This window comes from Neopelma chrysocephalum, unplaced genomic scaffold, assembly GCF_003984885.1.
Source record: "Neopelma chrysocephalum unplaced genomic scaffold, ASM398488v2 Primary Assembly neopelma1_24, whole genome shotgun sequence".
Taxonomy (NCBI): Eukaryota; Metazoa; Chordata; class Aves; order Passeriformes; family Pipridae; genus Neopelma; species Neopelma chrysocephalum.
This window is the reverse complement of record NW_020897693.1, coordinates 18058218-18078784: the sequence shown is the minus strand read 5'-3', so window position 1 is coordinate 18078784 and position 20567 is coordinate 18058218. Positions and strand designations below refer to the sequence as shown.

Sequence of the window (20567 nt, the reverse complement as noted above, 5' to 3'; positions counted from 1 at the left end):
TCGCCGCACGATGCATTGTGGTACCTATAGTCTGGTGCCGCCGGCAGCGCCATGTCCCGGCGGACATTAGCCGTGGGTGTTAATTAGACCAAAAAGTGTCTTCTCTAATGCTGACACGGTTGCCCCCGAGTTACTCTGGTTTTGGGGTCTTTTTTGTCTTAAACCTGTGGTGAGATCCTGGTTCAGAACAGCAAGAATCGACTGAATTGCAAAATTCCGGTTATCTCCAGCCCATCCTTGCCAGTGTGCCCTCAGAAGGGAATGTCCTGCAGTGTTTCCAGAAAGAGTTACTGAGTGTACCATGAGTCATCCTGCTAACCGCGTGGGTTTGCAGGTAGATTTTGCATTCTTTTCAGTTTAATATAAGTCCACACTGTAAAAACCTACAAAATTACATTAGGAAACTGAATGATGTATTCAAGGAAGTAAGACTCATTAATACCTGAACAAAGCTAAATTTAAAAAAACAATGGAGGTTTCCCCTCTCAATTTTTTATTTTTGATTTGTTTTATTTTTGTTTGTATTTTTGTTTTGGTTGGCTGGGTGGTTTTTTTGTTTGGTTTTGGTTGGTTTCTTGTTTTTAAAAAACATTGGAAAGACAACTGTATCAAACTTGGAAGCTAAACTTCGCACCTGTTCAGCAATTATGCTAGAGACCACCCGGAAATTCCACGTATCGTAGGCATAAAGCAGGGAATCGAGGCAAATATAAACTCAAACAAAAGACTTCATTGTCTTTGCTATTGAGCTGATCAATAGGAAAAGAGGAAGAGGAAGTTTGAATCTTAATGTTATAGTGCAATCTACCGATTGACAGGTGGAATTTGGAGTGCCGCTCTTTAAGACAAAAATACAGTGAACGAAAGAACTTTCCTATCCACCACCAACAGAGAGGCACGGGAAGGAGCAACTTAGAGAAACTGAACATCCTTGTTGAGAAACGCCTCGGCTGAATTCGCCGGATGGAACTGAGCGCCGTGACCAGGGCAGGAGAAAAGCTCACTGTCCCGTGTCTGGAGAAGAGGTACGACGCGTTCCCATTCCCATTCCCTTTCTCTTGCAGGTGTCCGCCAGAGGGGGCCCGGCCCCCGCAGTTCTCCAGCTCCTACACCAAAAGCCATTTGGGAACAGAACAGCTGGAGCTTTCCTTTATTTCTTCTCTTACCCGGTGATGTTTCCCATGATAATGCAGACTCGATTATAAAATCCTATGTGACAACTTAGCCTGTAAGGTTTTCAATTTCTGTTTGAAGTCCAGGAGAGATTAAATCGTCTTTGGTTCATGTATCTTCTCCTTGCCAAACTCAGTTGTTGCATTCTCTGTCCTACGTAGTTATAGCTGCAAAAGCTGTGTTCTTCTCTAACTCGCTGTGAAACTGTGCCCCAGTGTATTAGACTTGGCCTTGATAATCTTGGGGCTTGATTACTATAATGGAACATGTCTAGAAATAAAGCTTTGGATCTGAAAAATTTTAAATTAAGTAAAAATGTGACCATTTGCCTACTAAGTCTCCCAGGCTGTAATGTTTTTCCTTGCAGTTCAGTCTGGGAAATAGGGCAGATCATCACCACAGTGAAATTGAAAACTGAGTTTCAGTACTCTCTTGCTGTTGCAATAGGCTCATTTTCTTCTATTAGATGAGGAATGAACTGTATTACAGCCCATCAAAAGCTGCCCTTATTTTCTGTTAGACATTGTTTGCAGTCCTGAGCAATATGGATCAGGCAGAGTAAAGTCAGGACCCTGAATTTCAGGAAAACAAACTTCCAGCTCTTAAAGGAATTAGTTAATAGGACCCTTTGGGAAACTGCCCTCTGGGACAAGGGACCAGAACCAAGCTGGTAAATCTTTAAGATCTGGTAGATCATAAAGTGCAAGAGCTCTTGATCCCCAGGTGTAAGAAATCAGAAAAAGAAGGCAAGAGACTGGCATGGCAAGACTAAAGGGCAAAAAGGAAATGCACAGGTAGTGGAAGCAGGAAAGGGTATCCTGGGAAGAGCATAGGGATGCTGCCTGGTTGTATAGGAATGGGGTCAGGAAGGCTAAGGTGCGATGGGGCTCAACCTGGCAAGGGATGCAAAGAATAGTAACAAGGTCTTCTACAGGTATGTCAGCCAGAAAAGGAAGGTCAAAGAAAGCATTGCCCCCAATGAACATGACTCTAATGAATGCAACAATGGATAAGGAGAAGGCTGAGATACACAACAAAATTTTTCTTGCCTCAGTTTTCACTGTCAACCTCTCTTCCTGCACTTCTTGAGTGGAGGGACTGCAAGACATGGACTGGGGGAGCCAAGTCCAGAAGAGAAAACCAGGTTTGTGTGATCACCTGAGGAACCTGAACATACCTGTCTATGAGAACTGAGAAGATGCATCCTAGAGACATGAGAGAATTGGCAGATGTAGTTGCCAAGCCTCTCTCCATGATATCTGAAAAGTCATGAGAGTCAGGGGAAGTCCCAGGTGGCTGGAAGGGAAACACTGCACCTTTTAAAAAAGGGTAAAAAGGAGGACTCTGGGAATTACTGATCTGTCAGCCTCACCTCTGGGCCTGGGAAGATCATGGAACAGGTCCTCCTAGAAGCTGTGCTAAGGCATATGGGGACAGGGAGGTGATTAAGATGGACAGGGAGGTGATTAAGACAGCCAGGACAGCTTCACCAAGGGCAAGTCCTGCCTGAGCAACCTAGTGGCCTTCCATCATGGAGCAATTACATCAGTGGACAAGGGAAGAGCTACAGGTGTTGTCTGTTTGGACTTCTGTAAGGTCTTTGTCATGGTCCCCTACAACATCTTTCTCTCTAAAATGGAGAGAGATAGATTTGATTGGTGGACTGTTTGGTGGATGAGGAATTGGTTGCATGGTCATATCCAGAGGGTAGTGGTCAATGGCTCAATGTCCAGATGGAGATGCGTGACAACTGGTGTCCCTCAGGGGTCCATATTGGTTTGATACTGTTTAATATCTTCATCAATGCAATAGACAGTGGGATCAAGTGCACCCTCAGCAAGCTTGCCGATGACACCGGGCTGAGTGGTGCAGTTGACATGCCTGAGGGAAGAAATGCCATTCAGAGGGACCTGGACAAGCTCAAGAAGTAGGCCCTTGTGAATCTCATGAGGTTCCAAAAGACCAAATGCAAGGTCCTGCACCTGGGTTGGGGCAACCCCAGGTATCAGTCCAGGCTGAGTGATGAACAGGAGAGCAGCCCTGCTGATGACTTGAGGTATTTACTGGTTGAAAAGCTGGAGCCAGCAATGTGCACTCACAGCCCAGAAAGCCAATTGTATCCTGGGCATCATCAAATGCAGTGTGGCCAGCAGGCCGAGGGAGGTGATTCTGACTCTCTGCTCTGTCTGGTGAGACCCTGCCTGGAGTACTATGCCCAGGCCTGGAGTCCTCAGCACAGAAAAGACATGGACCTGGTGGGGAAGGTCTAGAGGAAGGACACAAAGATGATTGCGGAGCTGAAGCATCTGTCCTATGAGAGCAATCTCAGAGAGTTGGGGTTGTTCAACGGAGACAAGAAGGCTCTGGGGAGACTTTCTTGTAGCCTTTCAGTACTTAAAGGGGGCTTGTAAGAGAGATGGGAACAAGCATTTTAGCAGGGCATGTTGTGATAGCACAAAGGGCAATGGTTTTAAACTAAAAGAGGGTAGATTTAGACTACAGATAAGAAATAATTTTTTTACAGTGAGGGTGGTGAGACACTGTAACAGGTTGCACAGTGGATGCCCAGTCCCTGGAAGCATTCAACGTCAGGCTGGATAAGGCTCTGAGCAACTTGGTCTAGTTGAAGATGACTGCTCATTGGAGAGTTTTGGGCTAGATGACCTTTAAATGTCCCTTCCAACACAAACTATTCTATGATTCTATGATTCAATGACTAGGGTTGTAGTCATGCAAGTGTCATCTCAACCACAGTTACTTACTTATGTAAGGCAAATGTGTTTTAAATTAAACACAAAAAAAGGCCTATGAGTAGTGCATTTTTGCATGTTTCTGTAGTGCTTTATTCCAGGCTGTTTTTCTCCTACAGCAGTAATTGACAGATCACTGCTCTGGTTCTTACAGACTACAAAAGCATAACACTTGAAGGCTCTGATTTGCCTCCCGGATAGGAACCAGGAGAGTCTCAAAGCTGGTAAGAGCGGAACATATGGACACAAATGCTCTTGTTTCTTCCACACACACAGGCTTCTAGAAGCGTGTCTCTCTTTAAATAGGTCTGGGTTTGTAAGCAATTAAGGTAATACCAGTTTGTGCCATGAGTTATGTACCTCTATGGGAATACATATATAAATTCCTCACTGCTAGATACTTCTGGTTTTTAAGGTTAAATTCTTACATGTTGGATTTCAAAAGTGTGTTAAGTGAGTGCTGAACTTTCATTAGAACCTCTGAAAATCCTCTTATGGTGGTATTTGAATCCTCAACTTTTGGCTATACTGTCCATTGTTTCTACTGGCTAGTTACTCTTAATTCATACATCTCAGACTATAAACCTTAAGAGCAACCTTATATATAATATTTATATATATAGGCAATGCCTGTTGTGGAAGGATCATTGTCTGTTAGATGGAAGTCCCCTTATATTGTGCATTTGGGTTACACTTAAGCTCTTAGGAGGGTTTGTGAATCCTACAGCTTCTCCATTTTTGATTCACAACTAACTGTGGATCAAGGTGAGTGGCCATCATTTTAAGAAGGAAGGATGCCATTCATGAGGATGTTTTCTATCTTGCATTTTCCTGTTTGGTGGGCCACAGATTTATAGATGAGTAATAGAAAACTAAAGTAGAGACTACTGTCAGGAAACCAGAGATTTTAGAAATAATGAGAGGTTTTGATATCTGCAGAGGGTCAGGAGGTGGTTTGGAGCGTGTGTGGAAGCTCCAGCTAATGTGCATATCCCTTAAGGAAAGCAGTTAGCAAGGACCCCTAACAGAAATCATTAAAAGAAGAACCTTAGATCTCATGCTGAAAAGTCTTTTCTGTGAAAGAGAGAACTTATTCATCATGTTATATTTCAGGCTGTCTGCACATTCAGGAATGCGTTTCTACATTGTTACTGTTGAAGAGCTTGCTTACAAATAAAGCACCCTGATCGTCACATTGCCATATTTACTTAAAACCATATTTCTAGGAACAAATTGCAAGACCAATATTCCTATATGTTGTATATTGCTGTTTGGGCGTGTTGTTCATGCTCTTTTACTAAATATGGGTGAACACCTAAAACATTGGACCTATGTAGGGCCCCAGATCAGGCCATGGGAAGGGAATCTAAAGTAATATTCAAGTTACAAAGCTGTTCAGCACTATCTATTTAAAATAGGGATCCATTCAACGTTGTTATACAAGGAGACTTGTCACGGGGTTATTACTTTTGCACCTCCATGAAAGTCCTCAGACTCAGGGAGAAGAATTAACATTTTTACAGTCTGAAGTTGAAGTTAAAAATAGAAGTAGACTTTAATTTTCTGTCATGCTGCTGAAATTATTACATTCTCCAAAAAGGTGCCAATCTAAATAGTGAGCCAAAATAATTGAAGGAATACCAGAAGACAGGAACTTGTAAGAACTACAAATATTTGTTGCCTGCTATGCATGCACTTTCCTACCATGATGCGAGCTCTAGACCCTGATGTCCATAATTTATCAGTCTTCTGTGGGTGAAAATTAGCTGGTGCTTAAAAAGCAAGACATTACAGTATCTTAAAAAAAAAAAAACAAAACCACACACACACAAAAAAGTCATCATAATTCAAAATTTTCTTGGCTGCCTTCCTAGCACCAGGAAAGCAAATTGGCATTTTCCACATGCTCTTCTTCACAAAAGCATAATTTCAGCAAAAACTTTTATTATTTATTACATTTTCGTATATCTCAGTTTGGCATTAGCATTCAATTCTGAATACATCAAATCAAGGCAAAGTGCTAGCTGTTTATGGTGGTGATTTCTTTCTCCTCTTCAGCTGTCTTCTCAGAGGAGGAAGATTTCTCTCTACAGACAAGGTACTTCACACCTAAAATGTTCTCCAAAGAGAACATTCAATAAATGCACTTTGCATTAAGTTTTCAGGCCTCATTTTTAAAAAGTATTTTGGTAATACCCCATGGACAATTTCAATACCTGACTCAGGCCACAGCAAAGTGGCAACAATAGGTGCTTCACTCCATTTCCTCTCCCTCACTGCTTGTTCCTGCCACTCTTAACTGTTTCTTAAATTAAATTTGTTCCCTGACCTCATTCATCTCACAGAGGGTAGTGCAATTCTTCAAGTTGAGATGCTGTACAATCATCCTAGTTTGCACCTTCACTGTAAAATGGTGATTTCCAGGCTAAGCTCAGGTGCTTATAGGAACTGTGTAAGTGATCTTGGCTTCAAAGCATAAATAAGTATGTGTCTGAAGGTTTTTCTGTATGTATGCTGGAATGCACATTAGGGTTGGGTAATAACATTTACCAGAATACAGGCTAAAGTTGCTACGTAGCCATATTCTGGATTTTTTTTATGGGCAGAGTTTCTACCACTAGAAGTTGTTGAAAATCTGTTTACATAGTTTCAGCTCTGCTATTGTATTTGGCCATGCAACACCAGCAATGGAATTAGTAAAACAAAAAGCCTACAATCTAGACAGAAGCATCCCATGGGCAGGAACATTTCTGTCCATGATTCACCATGCAAATTACACCACTGCAGACGTAAGACTAAGAGATCAAGCTTCAAGCTTGTGAAAGGTATCAGGGAGCTATATTTTTTTTCTGAAATTGGTGGCATTTTGACTTTTACCTTTGGCTAGCTGGACTCTTATTTTCATTCTGTGTTTTTCAACCCCCATCTGTATAGGACTTACCTACCAAATGTATAACTCATCACAAATCCGGGCAACTCCCAAACTATATCACTGTGAAATTCAACCAGCACAAAGTTCCCAGTGGAAGTAAAGTCTGCAACCTTCTCTGTCCCACAGTAAGGGCCAACTGCAGGTGATGTAGGTTGGCTTCCATCATGTATGAGCAAGTAGTCGTAGGTGCATCTGTCACTATATTCCAGCTCAAAGGATAACATTTTGAGAGATATCTGGAGAAAATACAAAGAAAGCACTTTGCTTCCAGGTTACAGCCTTTTCTCTTACCCTTTGTATGTAACAAGGACAAATAATCTAAAATCCTTGCATGCAGGCACTGTTTTTTATTCTGTGGTTGCACCACATCCTGATCCCATATGGCAATGCAAATAAGTATCAAATTATTTGCTTAGTTCATCAGTATTTGGATTGGAAGAAGAAGCAAGGGACAAGATTGATCTTCTACGCTTTATGTTCTTTTCTCTAGAGAAATATAAAAACAACACCTGTGCAATGTTTGAGTTTTCTAGTGGGAACTCTTACTTAGGGATTATTTTGAACAAAGCTTGTACCTACTGGTACAAGCTAAATTCATGAGTTCACACGCACGTGTAAAGGTTTTCCCTTGCTGAACACTTCAGATTCCAAGATACAACATAAGTTCTTAAAATGAATTTTTGCTTTCAGATTTTTACTCTGAGAATGCCTGCTGAAAAAATGACATTACAGCTCTTATTCTCCAAGGGAAACACATTTCATCAGAGAACAGTGATGAAACCCACAACTGAATTCATCTGTGTCTTACCTTGTATCCTACTGGAGAACTGATGATCCAGAAGCATGCTCTGTTTTTGGGGTATTTATTAGGGTAGTTTGGAGAAGTGATGACTCCATTTGAATCTCTGAAAGTGGCTCCACAATTCACTGAAGAGTGAAAAACAGAGAAAGACATATTAACAAGAGCATTTTGTCAGTAGAAATGAGCTTGCATATACTCAATTGTATTATTTCTTCAAGCCAAGAAAAAAATGTACTACCATGAAAATCAACTGTTGAAATATTTTATTTCTTCGCTTAATATTTGTATCAGCAGCTGTACTGAAGGAACTTAGAAACATCTGAAAAATAACCTTTGGAGAACAGGGAACAGCTGCATCTAAAGCTGTATCAGTCTTTAAAATTGAGTGTTACCATATTAGCATAGCATTCTAATGGCAGTACCTGCACTTCAGAAAAGAATTAGCTCAAGTATTCAAGATTGCATTATCAAGCTAGATCTAGTGCTTTCTAAAAATGACTCCATCAAATAATGCAAAAAGAGTAAAAATGACACATTTCTAAGACTTCTTCAATTTATGCTGTAAAAAGGTTTGGATTTTCAGTTGAAATAAAGCAACAGCAAGTTATTTGGGCTACTACCTAACTGAAAGCATGCTGCAGCACAACAGAATTTTGTCTGGCAGTCCATAATGCATTTGTGCGTTTGCAAAACAGACACCCCTCAAGTGACTACAGTAAGCACTGTGTTTCATGGACATAACAAAAGCTTTTGATTCAGAAAGTGTAAGTTACCCAAGATCAGTACCTCTCCCATTGCATAAAATCCTACAAAACCTTGCATAACATCTTGCCTGGTTACTGGCTTTACGTCTCATTGGTTGAGATCTCTTGTTGAGTTCTGCAGTCTTTGTGCTCTTTGGCTGCACCACTCCTATTAATTAAAGTCATTGCACTGTTTTTATTTAAAGAAATTGTTCTGGAGATATGAAGAAGCCTAACAGAGGCTCTCAGAAGAATGTGAGTGGGATCTCAGGATTACTAACGTGAGATCCATGCAACATCCCATTTTGTGTTTCCTGTAAGCCTTCAGACCCATCATTGCCTGGCCTCCTGCATTAGCAATTGCTGAGAAAGTCTAAAGGATGACAGAGACCTACTCTGGAGTATATAGTAAAAATTTTAAATTCTTACATACAAATACTATTAATGCTGTTCTGTAAACTTTGTAAAGGAGTGTTCATACCCCTGTTGTAGGAGGCTCTGAATCCTGTGGCTGTAATGCTCTCATCACTTGCAAACTCTACCAGCATTGTTGATCCAGATGCCACTAAGGAGGGCAATGGACCCTTCCCACAGTACTTGTCCAGCAAGACAGGGGAATTCCTGCTGTTTCCATTGTAAATTTTTATATAGTCAGAAGAACAGTCTGGGGAGGGTTGAAGATCAAAAGCCTCAAACTGCAGGAAAACCTTGAGGAACAAGAAAGCAGATGTGGGGTTTAATGCTATCCACAGGGAAAGCCTCAAACCATCTAATGGTTATCAAGTGAACCAGAACTTCATATTTATTTTACTATCTATGTATCATTGAAACTTTACTTTCTTTATTAAAAGAGCATAGAATTTCACCTAGCTATCCTATTACTGAGCCCCCGGAGATTGATGTTTCACTGTTGCTTGTCTTTCAAAAGCCATCCAATCTGAACTGGATAAAAATCAAGTTAAATAAGGCATCTCATAGTCTTAAGTCTTATGAAAATTGTTGAGACTGTCTTTCATTCACTGCATAACAAAATAAATGTCTTGATCCATGAAATTGACTCCCAAGGGGTACTCACGATAATGAAATAATTCTGCATAGCCCACACACTGAGGTTCAAACCTCTTTTCTCCTAATAAAAGTTACCTTACTTCGACGGATGCGGATCAACCACAGACAGTTGCTGTTGTTCGGATACGGAGATGGGTAATTGACAGAGGAGAATGAGCCTTTGGATTTAGGCAACACAGAGCTACAGCAATCTGAAGGGAAGAACCAAACAGTGTTGAAGAGAATGAAAACTGCACAAAAATCTTCCTGGAATGCCTGACAAGTCTCTCCAACCATTTGCAAAAGCTTGCAAAAGAGAAATTAATTATAATGCTTACAATTGTGTTGATGTTCCTAGTGTAAAAGTTATTGAAAAACTGCAAGTGAAATAAAGGTAGTTAAAGTACTTATCTGATTCAGCTACTAATGTTTTTTTAAAGATAGCAGGGCTTCATTCTTTTCACATTTTAGTTTACTGAAAAAGGCCTGGATCAGCTGTGAACTTCCTTAACCTCAATGACGGAACTAGTTTCAATGAAATCAGTATATCAGTTCCCATCAGCAAATGTGTGTATTTATAAGTGTATGCAAAAATCAAGCTTGAAAACTAGACACTGTCACTGGGGGAAAATAGTAACAGCACTGAAGTCTAGCTACAGACCTAGTGACTGATATACAAAGTCTGATCTCATCTGTCTTTCATCTTTCCACGTCTTCATTTTTTGCACTATGTGTAACTCCCTCAATTACAAAACACGAATATATGACATCTGATCATATGAATTTATGACATATTTCTCTTGCTCCCTGCTTTTTCTGAGACAACTAGACTTTTTCATGTTTGGTTTTTGCTTTGCACCTGAGTTTTTCTCTCTCTTTTTTTAAAATTTTAATTTAATTCTTCCAAACATACAGATCTAATTATGAAATTACATAATAATGGTATTGAAGTGTGATTCATTCCCAGTCCCACTGTCAAGAATAAATATCATTAAATATTTGTTATCACTATCTTTGAGACCATGACAGCCATTGTAAAGTTGTCTTATCTGAAGTTAAGGATTTGGAGAAATCACTCTCCGCAATGATTTCTGTACCTAACTATCCAAATGAAGGAATGCTGTTTCCTTATAATTTCTAATTATTTAACTAAGTTCTAACACAATTCAGAGCAGAATTTAGTACACTAATATTTAGGCCTTGTTAATGTTTCTTCCTGTTTTGTTGAAAACTAATTGAATAACTGCCATAAAAGTCAAATACCATATAAATCAATTAGCCTATGTACTGGGAGTTCAGGCAAAACCCATGCATTGCAGGAGCATGATGTTATACCTGTTTTGTGCATCTCAGCTGATGAGTTCCTGCTTACAGAGGAATGCTAGGTATTTCTAGACCTTAAGATACCACAGGGATGAGTTAAGAAATGGATGGAGCAAGGAATTAGATAGCTATACAAAAAGCCTGTGGTTTTCTCCTCAAAGAGGTTTCTGATCATGCTGAATGGCACCCATACTTACAGCCCTTCAGTCATTTTCTAGTAGAGAGAAATCACAAACCTGCTGGGACTACTGAGGCACATGACCCTAAGCCATAATCATGGCTGAGGAGAGGTTACATGCTTTACAACCTTCCAAGCTCTCCTGAAATTAGAATGTGACAGAAGTAGCACCCGTGATTTCTCTAATAGATTTTGCTTATGTCAAAGAGCAGGGATTAGGTGAGGATACCTCAGAATGACAGTGAATTATTGAAAGTAAATTATCCTTTCCAAGAAGGCAGGGGTTTGGCACAGGGATAGTTGTTTCCTCTTGTAGAGTGAGGGAGAGATGTATTGAAGGGACTGATGGCTGAGTTCCTTTGGGGGATGTCTGTCAGTGCCTACAGACATCAGCTGTATAAGGATTCATATGCCTTCTATCTACAGCACTTACTGCACTTGTAGAGCTTGTTGATTTTGGCTACATCCAAGTTACTCAGCCCTTCTCTCTGCCCAATGGGTATAGAGGGGTCAGGAACTGGTACAATAGTTGGTTTCCCTGGAGTGCTGGAGAAATCGTACCTATAGGAATAAAGAAATCACATTTCTAGATTACTTCTCATAGACAGTGAAGTTCTCTAACTGCCTAATCATATTCATGTACCACATGAACAGAATGAACAGAATGGAAAAGGACAAGAAGCTTCTCAGAGACCAGCTAGTCTTCCCTGAAGAGGATCAGCGTGGCAGCCATTTGGTGTGCAGCAGCTGAAGGCAAGGAAGCAGAAAAAGCTGCACTGTCCTGAGTCAAGAGAGTTCACCAGTGTCCTGGCAAAATGAACTGAATCCCACATTCTTGGTTCCTGAGGCAGAGGAGCAGAAGTATTTCTGTCTCCATTACTAATTGCCTATTTGCTATTTGCAATTTCCTGCTTTCGGCTAGGCAAGTTTTATTTCACAGTTTTGTTCAGAAGTTGTTACTTGCTCATGGAAATAAAGGAGAAGGTACATGATATAAGCTTGTACATTACGAACTAAAATGTAGCCTTTAGACAGTGCTCCCAGATGAGTATAAGGCAGCATACAACATCTTAATGATATAAAAAAATAAATCCATCTTTCTTGCCTCTATACTTAAATGTTGTTGTCTATGATCAGCTGTTACTATATTAATGAAATAATTTAGACTTCAGAACTAGTTTAGATCAGTGACTCAAAACAGTTAGACTTCGGACCACAGCCATGTCAAAGGCCTCTGCTAGCAAGAGGCAGGAGTACAGTGAAAGAAAATGGTGTCCTATGTTTTTCTTCTATCCATATCAATTCTTGTTTTCCAGGACTCCTGCGGACAAAGGAAGTATGCTCGCTCTTAATTATATCCATTCACTCAATTTTAAATGAACAGCAAATTAATTCCCTGCACAGAGCAACTGCTTCTTCCTAGATCTGAAAGCTGTTTGCTCCTTTGAAAAGACATTCCAGAAAACAACTTACGCGCCATAGTGCATCACTGAAGAGTAGTCGTAGGGAAGACCCAGGTTTCTGGAATTCATTTTTCCAAAGTTCCCTTGTTCCCCTGTAAGGTAGGAAAGCAACATTTCAGTCAGAACAATTATTGCTGCTCTAATAGTACACTGACTGCTGTCATAATCCTAAGAGCAACTTTGGATACTAATACTTGTTCTCATGAGATCTCGGATCTAGCAAAACCACCTGAGATTTTTGAAGCCAATGGGAATCCATTTTTACAATCTAGTAGGTTTCAGAATATAAAGTGAATCAAGTAAGTCAAAGTTTTGATATAATCAATGAATCCATTACACTCTTCAAGCAAAAGTATTCATCTGTCCATCTTCTTTAGGATGTCTCCAAATACATTTCGGTGCATTATCTTGAGTATTATAAACATCCAACCTATGTCTCCAAAGCTGCATCCATACATTTAGAGGGAAATCTGGCTACCCACGTAGGTAAAAAATTCAGAGCTGTGCATGGGTCTTGCTGAGTCCTTCCACCACAGGGTTATAAGACCACAAAAGAAAGGGATACAGTTTACCTTTTCCTTGCCCCAGAGGCCATGTTTATCAGCCATGTTCTGGCCTTGTCTCTTATCAAACCCATCAGCAATGACTACAGTGAAGAGATGTGATTCACATGAAGCAGAGAAACTCAGCTAAACAAATTCTGTCTGAATATAGCTGCTTTTCATCTATTTAACCTTAAAAAGTCAATATGAGATAAAAAAGTGTTACACTGATACAGGACTGGGGACCAGGGACAGAGATGGGAATTCATGTCACCTAGCTTTATTTCTCTAAGTTAGGCACTGAAGCTATTCCTCAAGGCTTCCAGGTTAGTCAGAGGAGAGGGAAAAAAGAGAGACACAGTTGGAGGGAGTTTTATCTGAAGAAGACACCTCGTTCTCTCCATAGACTGCAGAGCATGAATATGAATTGCATTCTGGGTCTCTTGGCCATGGTAAGACAGGCAAGCAAGCACTGTCAGAGCAGGGAGCTGAATGAAGTCAGTCTGGCACTGAAGCTAAAGCCCTAACCACTGGGCACTCCTTTCTAGTTCTGTTCCGTTATTGTAACTGTAAATGTGGTTTGTAAACCACAGACCATCTGGACAAGAGTTCAGAATTGGATATCTTTGCAGCCTACACAACTCAGCAGGCTTGCAACGAGAGGAAATCTCAGCCAGTAATGCCCTTCAGCGCTGGTCCTGGGCTGAGGGCTAAGACATGCAAAAAGAAGATTCAAAATCCTGAGTAATATAAAATTTGGGGATAAACACAACTTTGGAGCTTTTCGTAGATCAAAGCCTCATTAAGGCTTAAACTGTTTCTCAAGAGCATTGGCCCTCCTGACTGTGTTTTAATCTCAGTTCCTCTTATCTGCTGTACTGACTTCAGAAAGAATTATCAGCAAGTGCACAGCTTCTTTTGAGGTGATGAACAGAGAACACAGTTCAAATGCAGTGAAACATCTGAGCATGTGGCTACTGGTTGGCACAGAAGTGCTTTGCTGAATTTGTTTGCTAAATAAAGAAAAAGTAATGGCATCCTGGCTGGACTGAGGTGCTGCCAGCAAACAACTATCTCCCTCATCACATGCCAGAGAGATCTGGCTGTCTAGACCTGCACATGTGTGGGGACTTACTCTATCTTTTCCACTCTAAAAAAATAAAATAAAATCTACCTCTGCCAGAATCTAAGTGTAATGACTCTTCTGAATATTTTTTTCCCCAAAAGTTTGGGAAAAACAAGCTGAGTTTCAAGTAGCTAAGTGGACAGCAACCAATCGGGCTGCATTTTGTCAAAACAAAGAAGTAGGATGGCTTCCAAGGTAAATTACTGGATAAAAACAAAATGCAGAAAACATCCACAGTACGGAAGTCCTGGCAAGAGAACAGCTTGTGTGAGAGAGCTGGGAAGCTGCAAAAGGTCTTGAAGTCTAGTTCTGCACCACCAAGGTCAGGAGGAGCTCTGCTATGAGCACAGCAGCATGTTTTTAGAGGAGATGTACACTAACAGTCCTCATGAACATAACTGTGTTTCTTTATTTCCTTTTCCCTTTATATCTTTGCATTTTTTCCCTACAGTGCTTGAGCTGCATACACTCTGCATTCTAACTCCCTTGTCACACAAATCATCTCATTCTCCACCCATGGTGAACACTGTTAAAACACTGAAGATATAGCCCATCTCCTTTTGCATAGTCTTGTCTTCTTTACCTCTTTCCCCTCATTTATCCTTTCATGATACTGTGCCTGAATCAGAGCTTGGTTACATCTGGCGCAGGGGTTGAGCACAGAGGGTAATAGTGAACGGGGTAACATCAGACTGGTGACCTGTCACTAGTGGGGTTCCACAGGGCTCCATTTTAGGCCCTGTGCTCTTCAACATCTTTATAAATGACTTGGACACAGGACTGGAAGGGATACTAAGCAAGTTTGCAGACAACCAAAACTGGGAGGAGCTGTTGAGTTCCTCGAAGGCAGGGAGGCCTTGCAGAGAGACCTCGACAAATTAGAGGACTGGGCAATCACCAACCATATGAAGTTCAACAAGGGGAAATGCCGGATTCTGCACCCAGAATGGGGCAACCCTGGATGTTTATACAGACTGAGGAATGAGATGCTGGAAAGCAATATCACAGAAAGGGACCTAGGGTCCTGGTCATAGGCAAGTTGAATATGAGTCAGCAGTGCCCTGGCAGCCAGGAGGGCCAACCTGGGGGGCATCAGGCAAAGCATCAGCAGGTGGTCGAGGGAGGGGATTGTCCTGCTCTGCTCTGCACTGGTGCAGCCTCATCTTGAATATTGTGTCCAGTTTTGGGCACCATAATATAGGAAAGACATTAAGCCATTAGAGAGTGTTCAAGGGAGGGCAATGAAGATGGTGAAGGGCCTTGAGAGGAAGCCGTATGAAGAGCAGCTGAGGTCACTTGGTCTGTTCAGCCTGGAGGACACCAGTGACAGAACCCAAGGGAATGGCCTGAAGTTGTGTCAGGGGAGGTTTAGGCTGGGTATTAGAAAAAGGGTCTTCACCCAGAAGGTGGTTGGGCACTGGAATAGGCTCCCCAGGGAAATGGTCACAGCACCAAGTCTGACAGAGTTTAAGAAGGATTTGGATGATACTCTCAAGTACATGGTGTGACTTTTGGGGATGGTCCTGTGCAAGGCTTGATGATCCTTGTGGGTCCCTTCCAACTCAGCATAGTCTGTGATTCTCTATCCTTCAGAAATTATGACATCTGTACCTGTGGACTTCCCTCTGCAAAACTAGTGTCTGTGTGTCTAATATATATAACTTAATGTTTTCAATTCCTCTTTTCTAGTATATCCTTTGCTGGCATTTCAAACATGGCACACCCTTGTACAATGGCAAACAACTCACAGCAAAATTATACCTTAACACTAGAGCTGAAACCTCAATAAAGAACAGCACAAATGGAATTTACTTAGGACATCATGGGAATAGCTGAAAAAAGTTTGGAGAACAGTGTGTTAGGAATTTTCAATAAAAACAATCACGTTCCATCTGGAGAAAAAGATAGATATATTTTCAGCTGTGCCTGACATTGAAGAGCTGAATATCTCATTTGTTGAAGAGGCGTATGAGAATTTGATATCCGATTGTCCAGCCTCATTTACTATTATTTTCTATAATGAACTAAATACACTATTTTATTTTTACAATTGTTTTGGGTTGTCCAGCTCTCTCACAGCTGTCAGATAAGTGATTTCCTCCATACTTTCTTCTGATATTTTTCTTCTGTGTACCACTTTCCCACTTTCCCTTTGATCTCCTGCTGTTCTCTCTACCCTTTATTCCCCAGACCCTGGAGGTGTGTATATGAGCCCACGTTTTCAGCACACAGATCATGGGCACATACCCAAACTATTCATCCTTCATTCCTTTCCCTAAATAACATCCACTTGTTTTTCCTCTATAGATTTACCTATCCTGATTGCTCCCCATGGCTCCTTCTTTTCATGGGAGCGTATTGTCCACAAGGAGGAAATAATTGCAGTCTTTCTTCTCACATCACTCCAGGTCCTAGAATTTTGCACATGCTAGTGGTTGCATGTGCTTCCATTGTCTCAGTATTGAGTCTCTCGTTTGTATACATTTTAGGATATGTGCATTTCACTCACTGCCAGTGCCAAGACGTCTACTTGCTGCCTTCTCCTATTTCCATGGTTTTCCTCAGGATAGAGTTGCTGCGTGATTCCCCACCATGACCTCGAATGTCATGTTTCACCCAGTTAGGAGTCCTATAGTCTCACTTCATGGCCAAGTCTTATCTATAACATTTTGCATTCCTGATGATCTTGGTATTTTGAAGTCTGGGCTCAAGATGGCAATCAAAATAAGAATGTAGAGCTACTTTTAGGCTGTATCTTCCACACTACCATAGATGTAGCCACAGGAATTTCCCTAGTACAAACATTCTCCTTTATCTGAAAGTATATATTTTCTTTTAAGATTTAGTGGACATACCTGCCACTATGTGTTCCCACATAATCTTGACAAATCTGTCCCGATCGCTCCGTGCCTGTTCGTGGATGAAACCCAGCGCGTGGTTCATTTCATGCTGAATTGCTCCTTTATCCATGCAACCATTTTTCACCAGGCCTACTGCTTGACGTCCTCCAATTTTTCCAAAGTAAGACCAGCAACTAAGAATAGGCAATCAATAACCAAAATGATTATATTCAGCCAATACAAATATACAGATGTACTGTTTATGTTACCAAGGTCCTTTAGATATGCAGCCACAGAAGAGGACATTCAAATAGTCACTGCCATGAGATAAAATTTTTACAATTAAAGAAAATGTCTCATTTTTTAATTACACCCTGTTACTTTTAAGTCCACACACACATTTATTCCTGCAGCCTATTAACTGATTTAACTACTAGTATATCTTAAGAAAAATGAATAATTGCACCTGCTCTCTGAATCTTTACTCCCAGGATAAAAAAAAAAGGCAATTCCTTAAGTCCAGAACAAAACAGAAAAGAAATCTGAAAGACCTTTTGAGTGCTTCCACTCTCAGGAGACAGGGAGCTTACCTCTGCCCGTGTTCGACATACACGTAGTCTGTTTCTGTAGTGCGATTTACAAACTGCACACAGGTCAGTGTGGAGATCTCTTGCAGAGCATCAGCAATCCAAGACCTCTCTGTTAGGGCTAGAAAGAGAATGGGGCCAGGAGAAATCTTTCTTGGTTCATAAAAACCAAGGTGCATTGATGGGATGCATTCCTTTAAAACTTCACGTTTTTTAGCTTTTTATCTTACAAGTATAGTAAAAAAAGGGCACAAAGCCTTCAGAGATCTTCAAGTTGATTGGACTTTTAAGGGGAGGTATAAGAATTACAGCTATCAATATGCATATTCTATAGGAAACCCCTGATGGAAAGCAAAAGATTTACATTGTTTCTTCCATTAGACAGGACAGAAGAAATGAGACAGTTTCAGATATAAGTAATTAGATTAAAATATCCCAAATGAGCCAGTTGACTGTAGCTAGGCACCAAAACCTTATTTTGTTTATCAGAAAAAAAAATGCCTGCCACAGCCCCTGTGGAATCACTTGAGACAGCCAAGGCTCTGAAGATCACATGTGGTGTTTCTATTCAGCTACCAAATAAAGATCAGAGTGTTTATCTACTTTGGAACATTTTGGCCTAATTTGGCTTCCTTAGTTATGAATCATCTATGACTGATTTGTATCTCAATTTCCTAATATTTAAAGTTTGGAGAGAAGGAAATAACCCTCACCTAACCACAAGAGTATATGCCACAGTTCTGGAAGCACATAGGCAGAGAAGCAGACTAGATAACGCAGAGACTGGGCTTTCCTCAGTTTCTTTCCCTGAGGAATGGGAATCAGGCACAGGCCGTATTTCACTTCCATGACATTTTCTCTCCAGGTAAGATCTTTTAAGAAGGGTCTGTATGGAAGCCCCAGTCCAGATTAAGGCATCACTCCTGCAGCCTTTTGCACAGGACAGAGCTATTGACTGACTAGAGGGAATTAACAAAGGAAAAAATATCTTCAAAGATTTTTCCTCCATTTTTGCCTCTACAGGGTTTCTAGCATGGGAATATTTCCATGAGAAATCTGAAAGAAAATTATAGAGTTCAAAAAAGTGCTCCTAGTGGTAATTTTGACAAAAATACATTCATAATGTGAATAAATTATGCTTTTTCTTCTCTACTTGCTAAATATCAAAGTGCATTGTAGCTAGCAGGAATGGGCTAATATTTGAAATTACAATTAATTAGCTGACTACAGCCCAACTAACCACATATTTTAGTGTCTGTAACTGAAATGTTTGGAGTCTTAGCCAAACTACCACAGGGCTAACAGGACAGCAAAAGAAATGTGTCAATAAACTCTCACTTGTGCAGAGATTGCTTTTGGTGCGTGCCACAGAAAAATAAAATAACAGGGAGTATAGGGACTGGACGATCAATGGTAACTTTACAGCATTCATTTGCATACACTCACAGAAATCAGCAGAGATGTTAACTGGAACCTTGACTAGTCCATCTTGTGACTTAGGCCATAAACAACTCTCACAGTTAATTGCACTGCGTCGTCCTCTTCTCAAGAGGATGTCTCCTTCATACACAGCTATTTCACTACCTGGCAGATGAAGAAGATAAAGAACATAGAAGGCACTGAGAAGGCAAATACACGTAAAAAAGGGAGACAAGAAGTACACACTAAATAAGCTTTTGGAAATTTCTTTCACTGAAGTTCATCTCCTAATAATGTGAGAAAGGATTAGTATGTCAAGACTGGTTAGGTTTGCCTTGCTTCCTGGGTAGAAAAGTTTAATATTAATATAGATGTCATAGTGCAACTTTAATCAGTCCTGACTAAATATATTTTAGCTTAAAAAGCTTTGGGAGCTTTCAGAGGGGACTGCTAAGTATTATAAGTCATTGTTCTCTTCATTAGAGATTGTGGAATTAAAGAAAAATCATAAGTGACCTCTGTAAAAATGAGATGAATCATACAAAAGAAATTACTATTTTTATGATGCATATTGAATGCATGAAAGCTATTAATTTCCAGGTTAACTGTTAATTTGACATAAGACATTGTGACATCCACCTCAGTTCTGACTCCAAAATACTTGGAATACATTTCTCACAGACAAGAGCTATCAGTTATTAGGCCAAAAAAAAGTACAGCAGTCTTGGGCATAGCAGACAGGGAACTGCTATATATCACATAGAAAAGAAAATAAAGTGAAGAATATTCTGATTTGCTGAAACTACATATAGAAAAGAACATTTCATATAGCGATTGCTCTATAAGTCTTCTTAATTTCTTTATCCAAACAGCATAAATAATCATACTGAATATGACTTTAAAACACACTTGAATTCTGTGAATTGCCTTCCACTGATGCTGAAAAACATTTTCAAAGAGAAAAAAGTACCAGATAATGATGCTCAGGTATATAGATCCAGCCCCACCAAAACCTGCAGTTATTTATATAATAATTACAATCAAACTCACCTAAGTCATTGTTTCTTGTAGCTATCTGAAAAAAAAGCATATATTTTAATACATATTCATCTCCATAGTAGAAGACTTCTGTCGTGTAGAATCACAGCAGTAGAAGTTTGTAACTAATTTTAAGATAGAGCAACTCAGCAGCAGCAATGTAAATTCTCAACATCTCAGAGCAGCAACACACCTGGACAGGTTTACTTAGTGCAAAGCTATAGAGAAATGCTAAATGAGTTGGCAGAAGAAAGTATTTCATTTTCAAGTTTCCAAGATGATCTTCTCTGCTCTGCAGCTCAGTTGTCAAAGTTGTGGTTAGTTTACTTGGGGCAAGTTTTATGGGAAAGCTGCTGCTGTTGTTAACAAGTGTAACAAAATTAGATAACAAGAAGTATTTTTACAAAACAAACAAGCTGCAGGACCTCTCAAGAGAATTTCCAGGCTCTCATTTCTTATTTATCTTTAGAAAACAGAGGAAGTGGAGCAATAGGAAAGAAAATTCCATAACCTTAAAGTGACTCATCTTTAATTCTAAGAAGAACCCATGAGCTGCTGTAGGTCCCCTCTGCTGACCAAGGCAAGGATATCTGGTAGCAGTCTG

The 20567-nt window shown here is 40.3% G+C and overlaps 1 protein-coding gene and 1 long non-coding RNA gene across 2 annotated transcripts; one reads left to right on the top strand and one right to left on the bottom strand.

Annotated features, from left to right (window-relative positions):
• Positions 1-6: 6 nt before the first annotated feature.
• LOC113978942 lies at positions 7-11814 on the top strand. The gene is made up of 3 exons (XR_003537686.1): positions 7-334; positions 4078-4147; positions 11603-11814. It is a non-coding gene; the product is annotated as an uncharacterized LOC113978942 (long non-coding RNA).
• On the bottom strand, positions 5596-20312 carry LOC113978920 (embryonic protein UVS.2-like). Its single transcript, XM_027706256.1, has 11 exons — positions 20157-20312; positions 19976-20000; positions 18953-19090; positions 17510-17627; positions 16935-17113; positions 12422-12503; positions 11382-11509; positions 9544-9659; positions 8882-9107; positions 7664-7782; positions 5596-7091 (listed from the first exon to the last, which is right to left on the bottom strand). The coding sequence occupies exons 1-11, from the start codon at positions 20223-20225 to the stop codon at positions 6861-6863; spliced, it is 1431 nt and encodes a 476-aa protein (XP_027562057.1). The 5' UTR covers positions 20226-20312; the 3' UTR covers positions 5596-6860.
• Between the last annotated feature and the right edge of the window lie 255 nt (positions 20313-20567).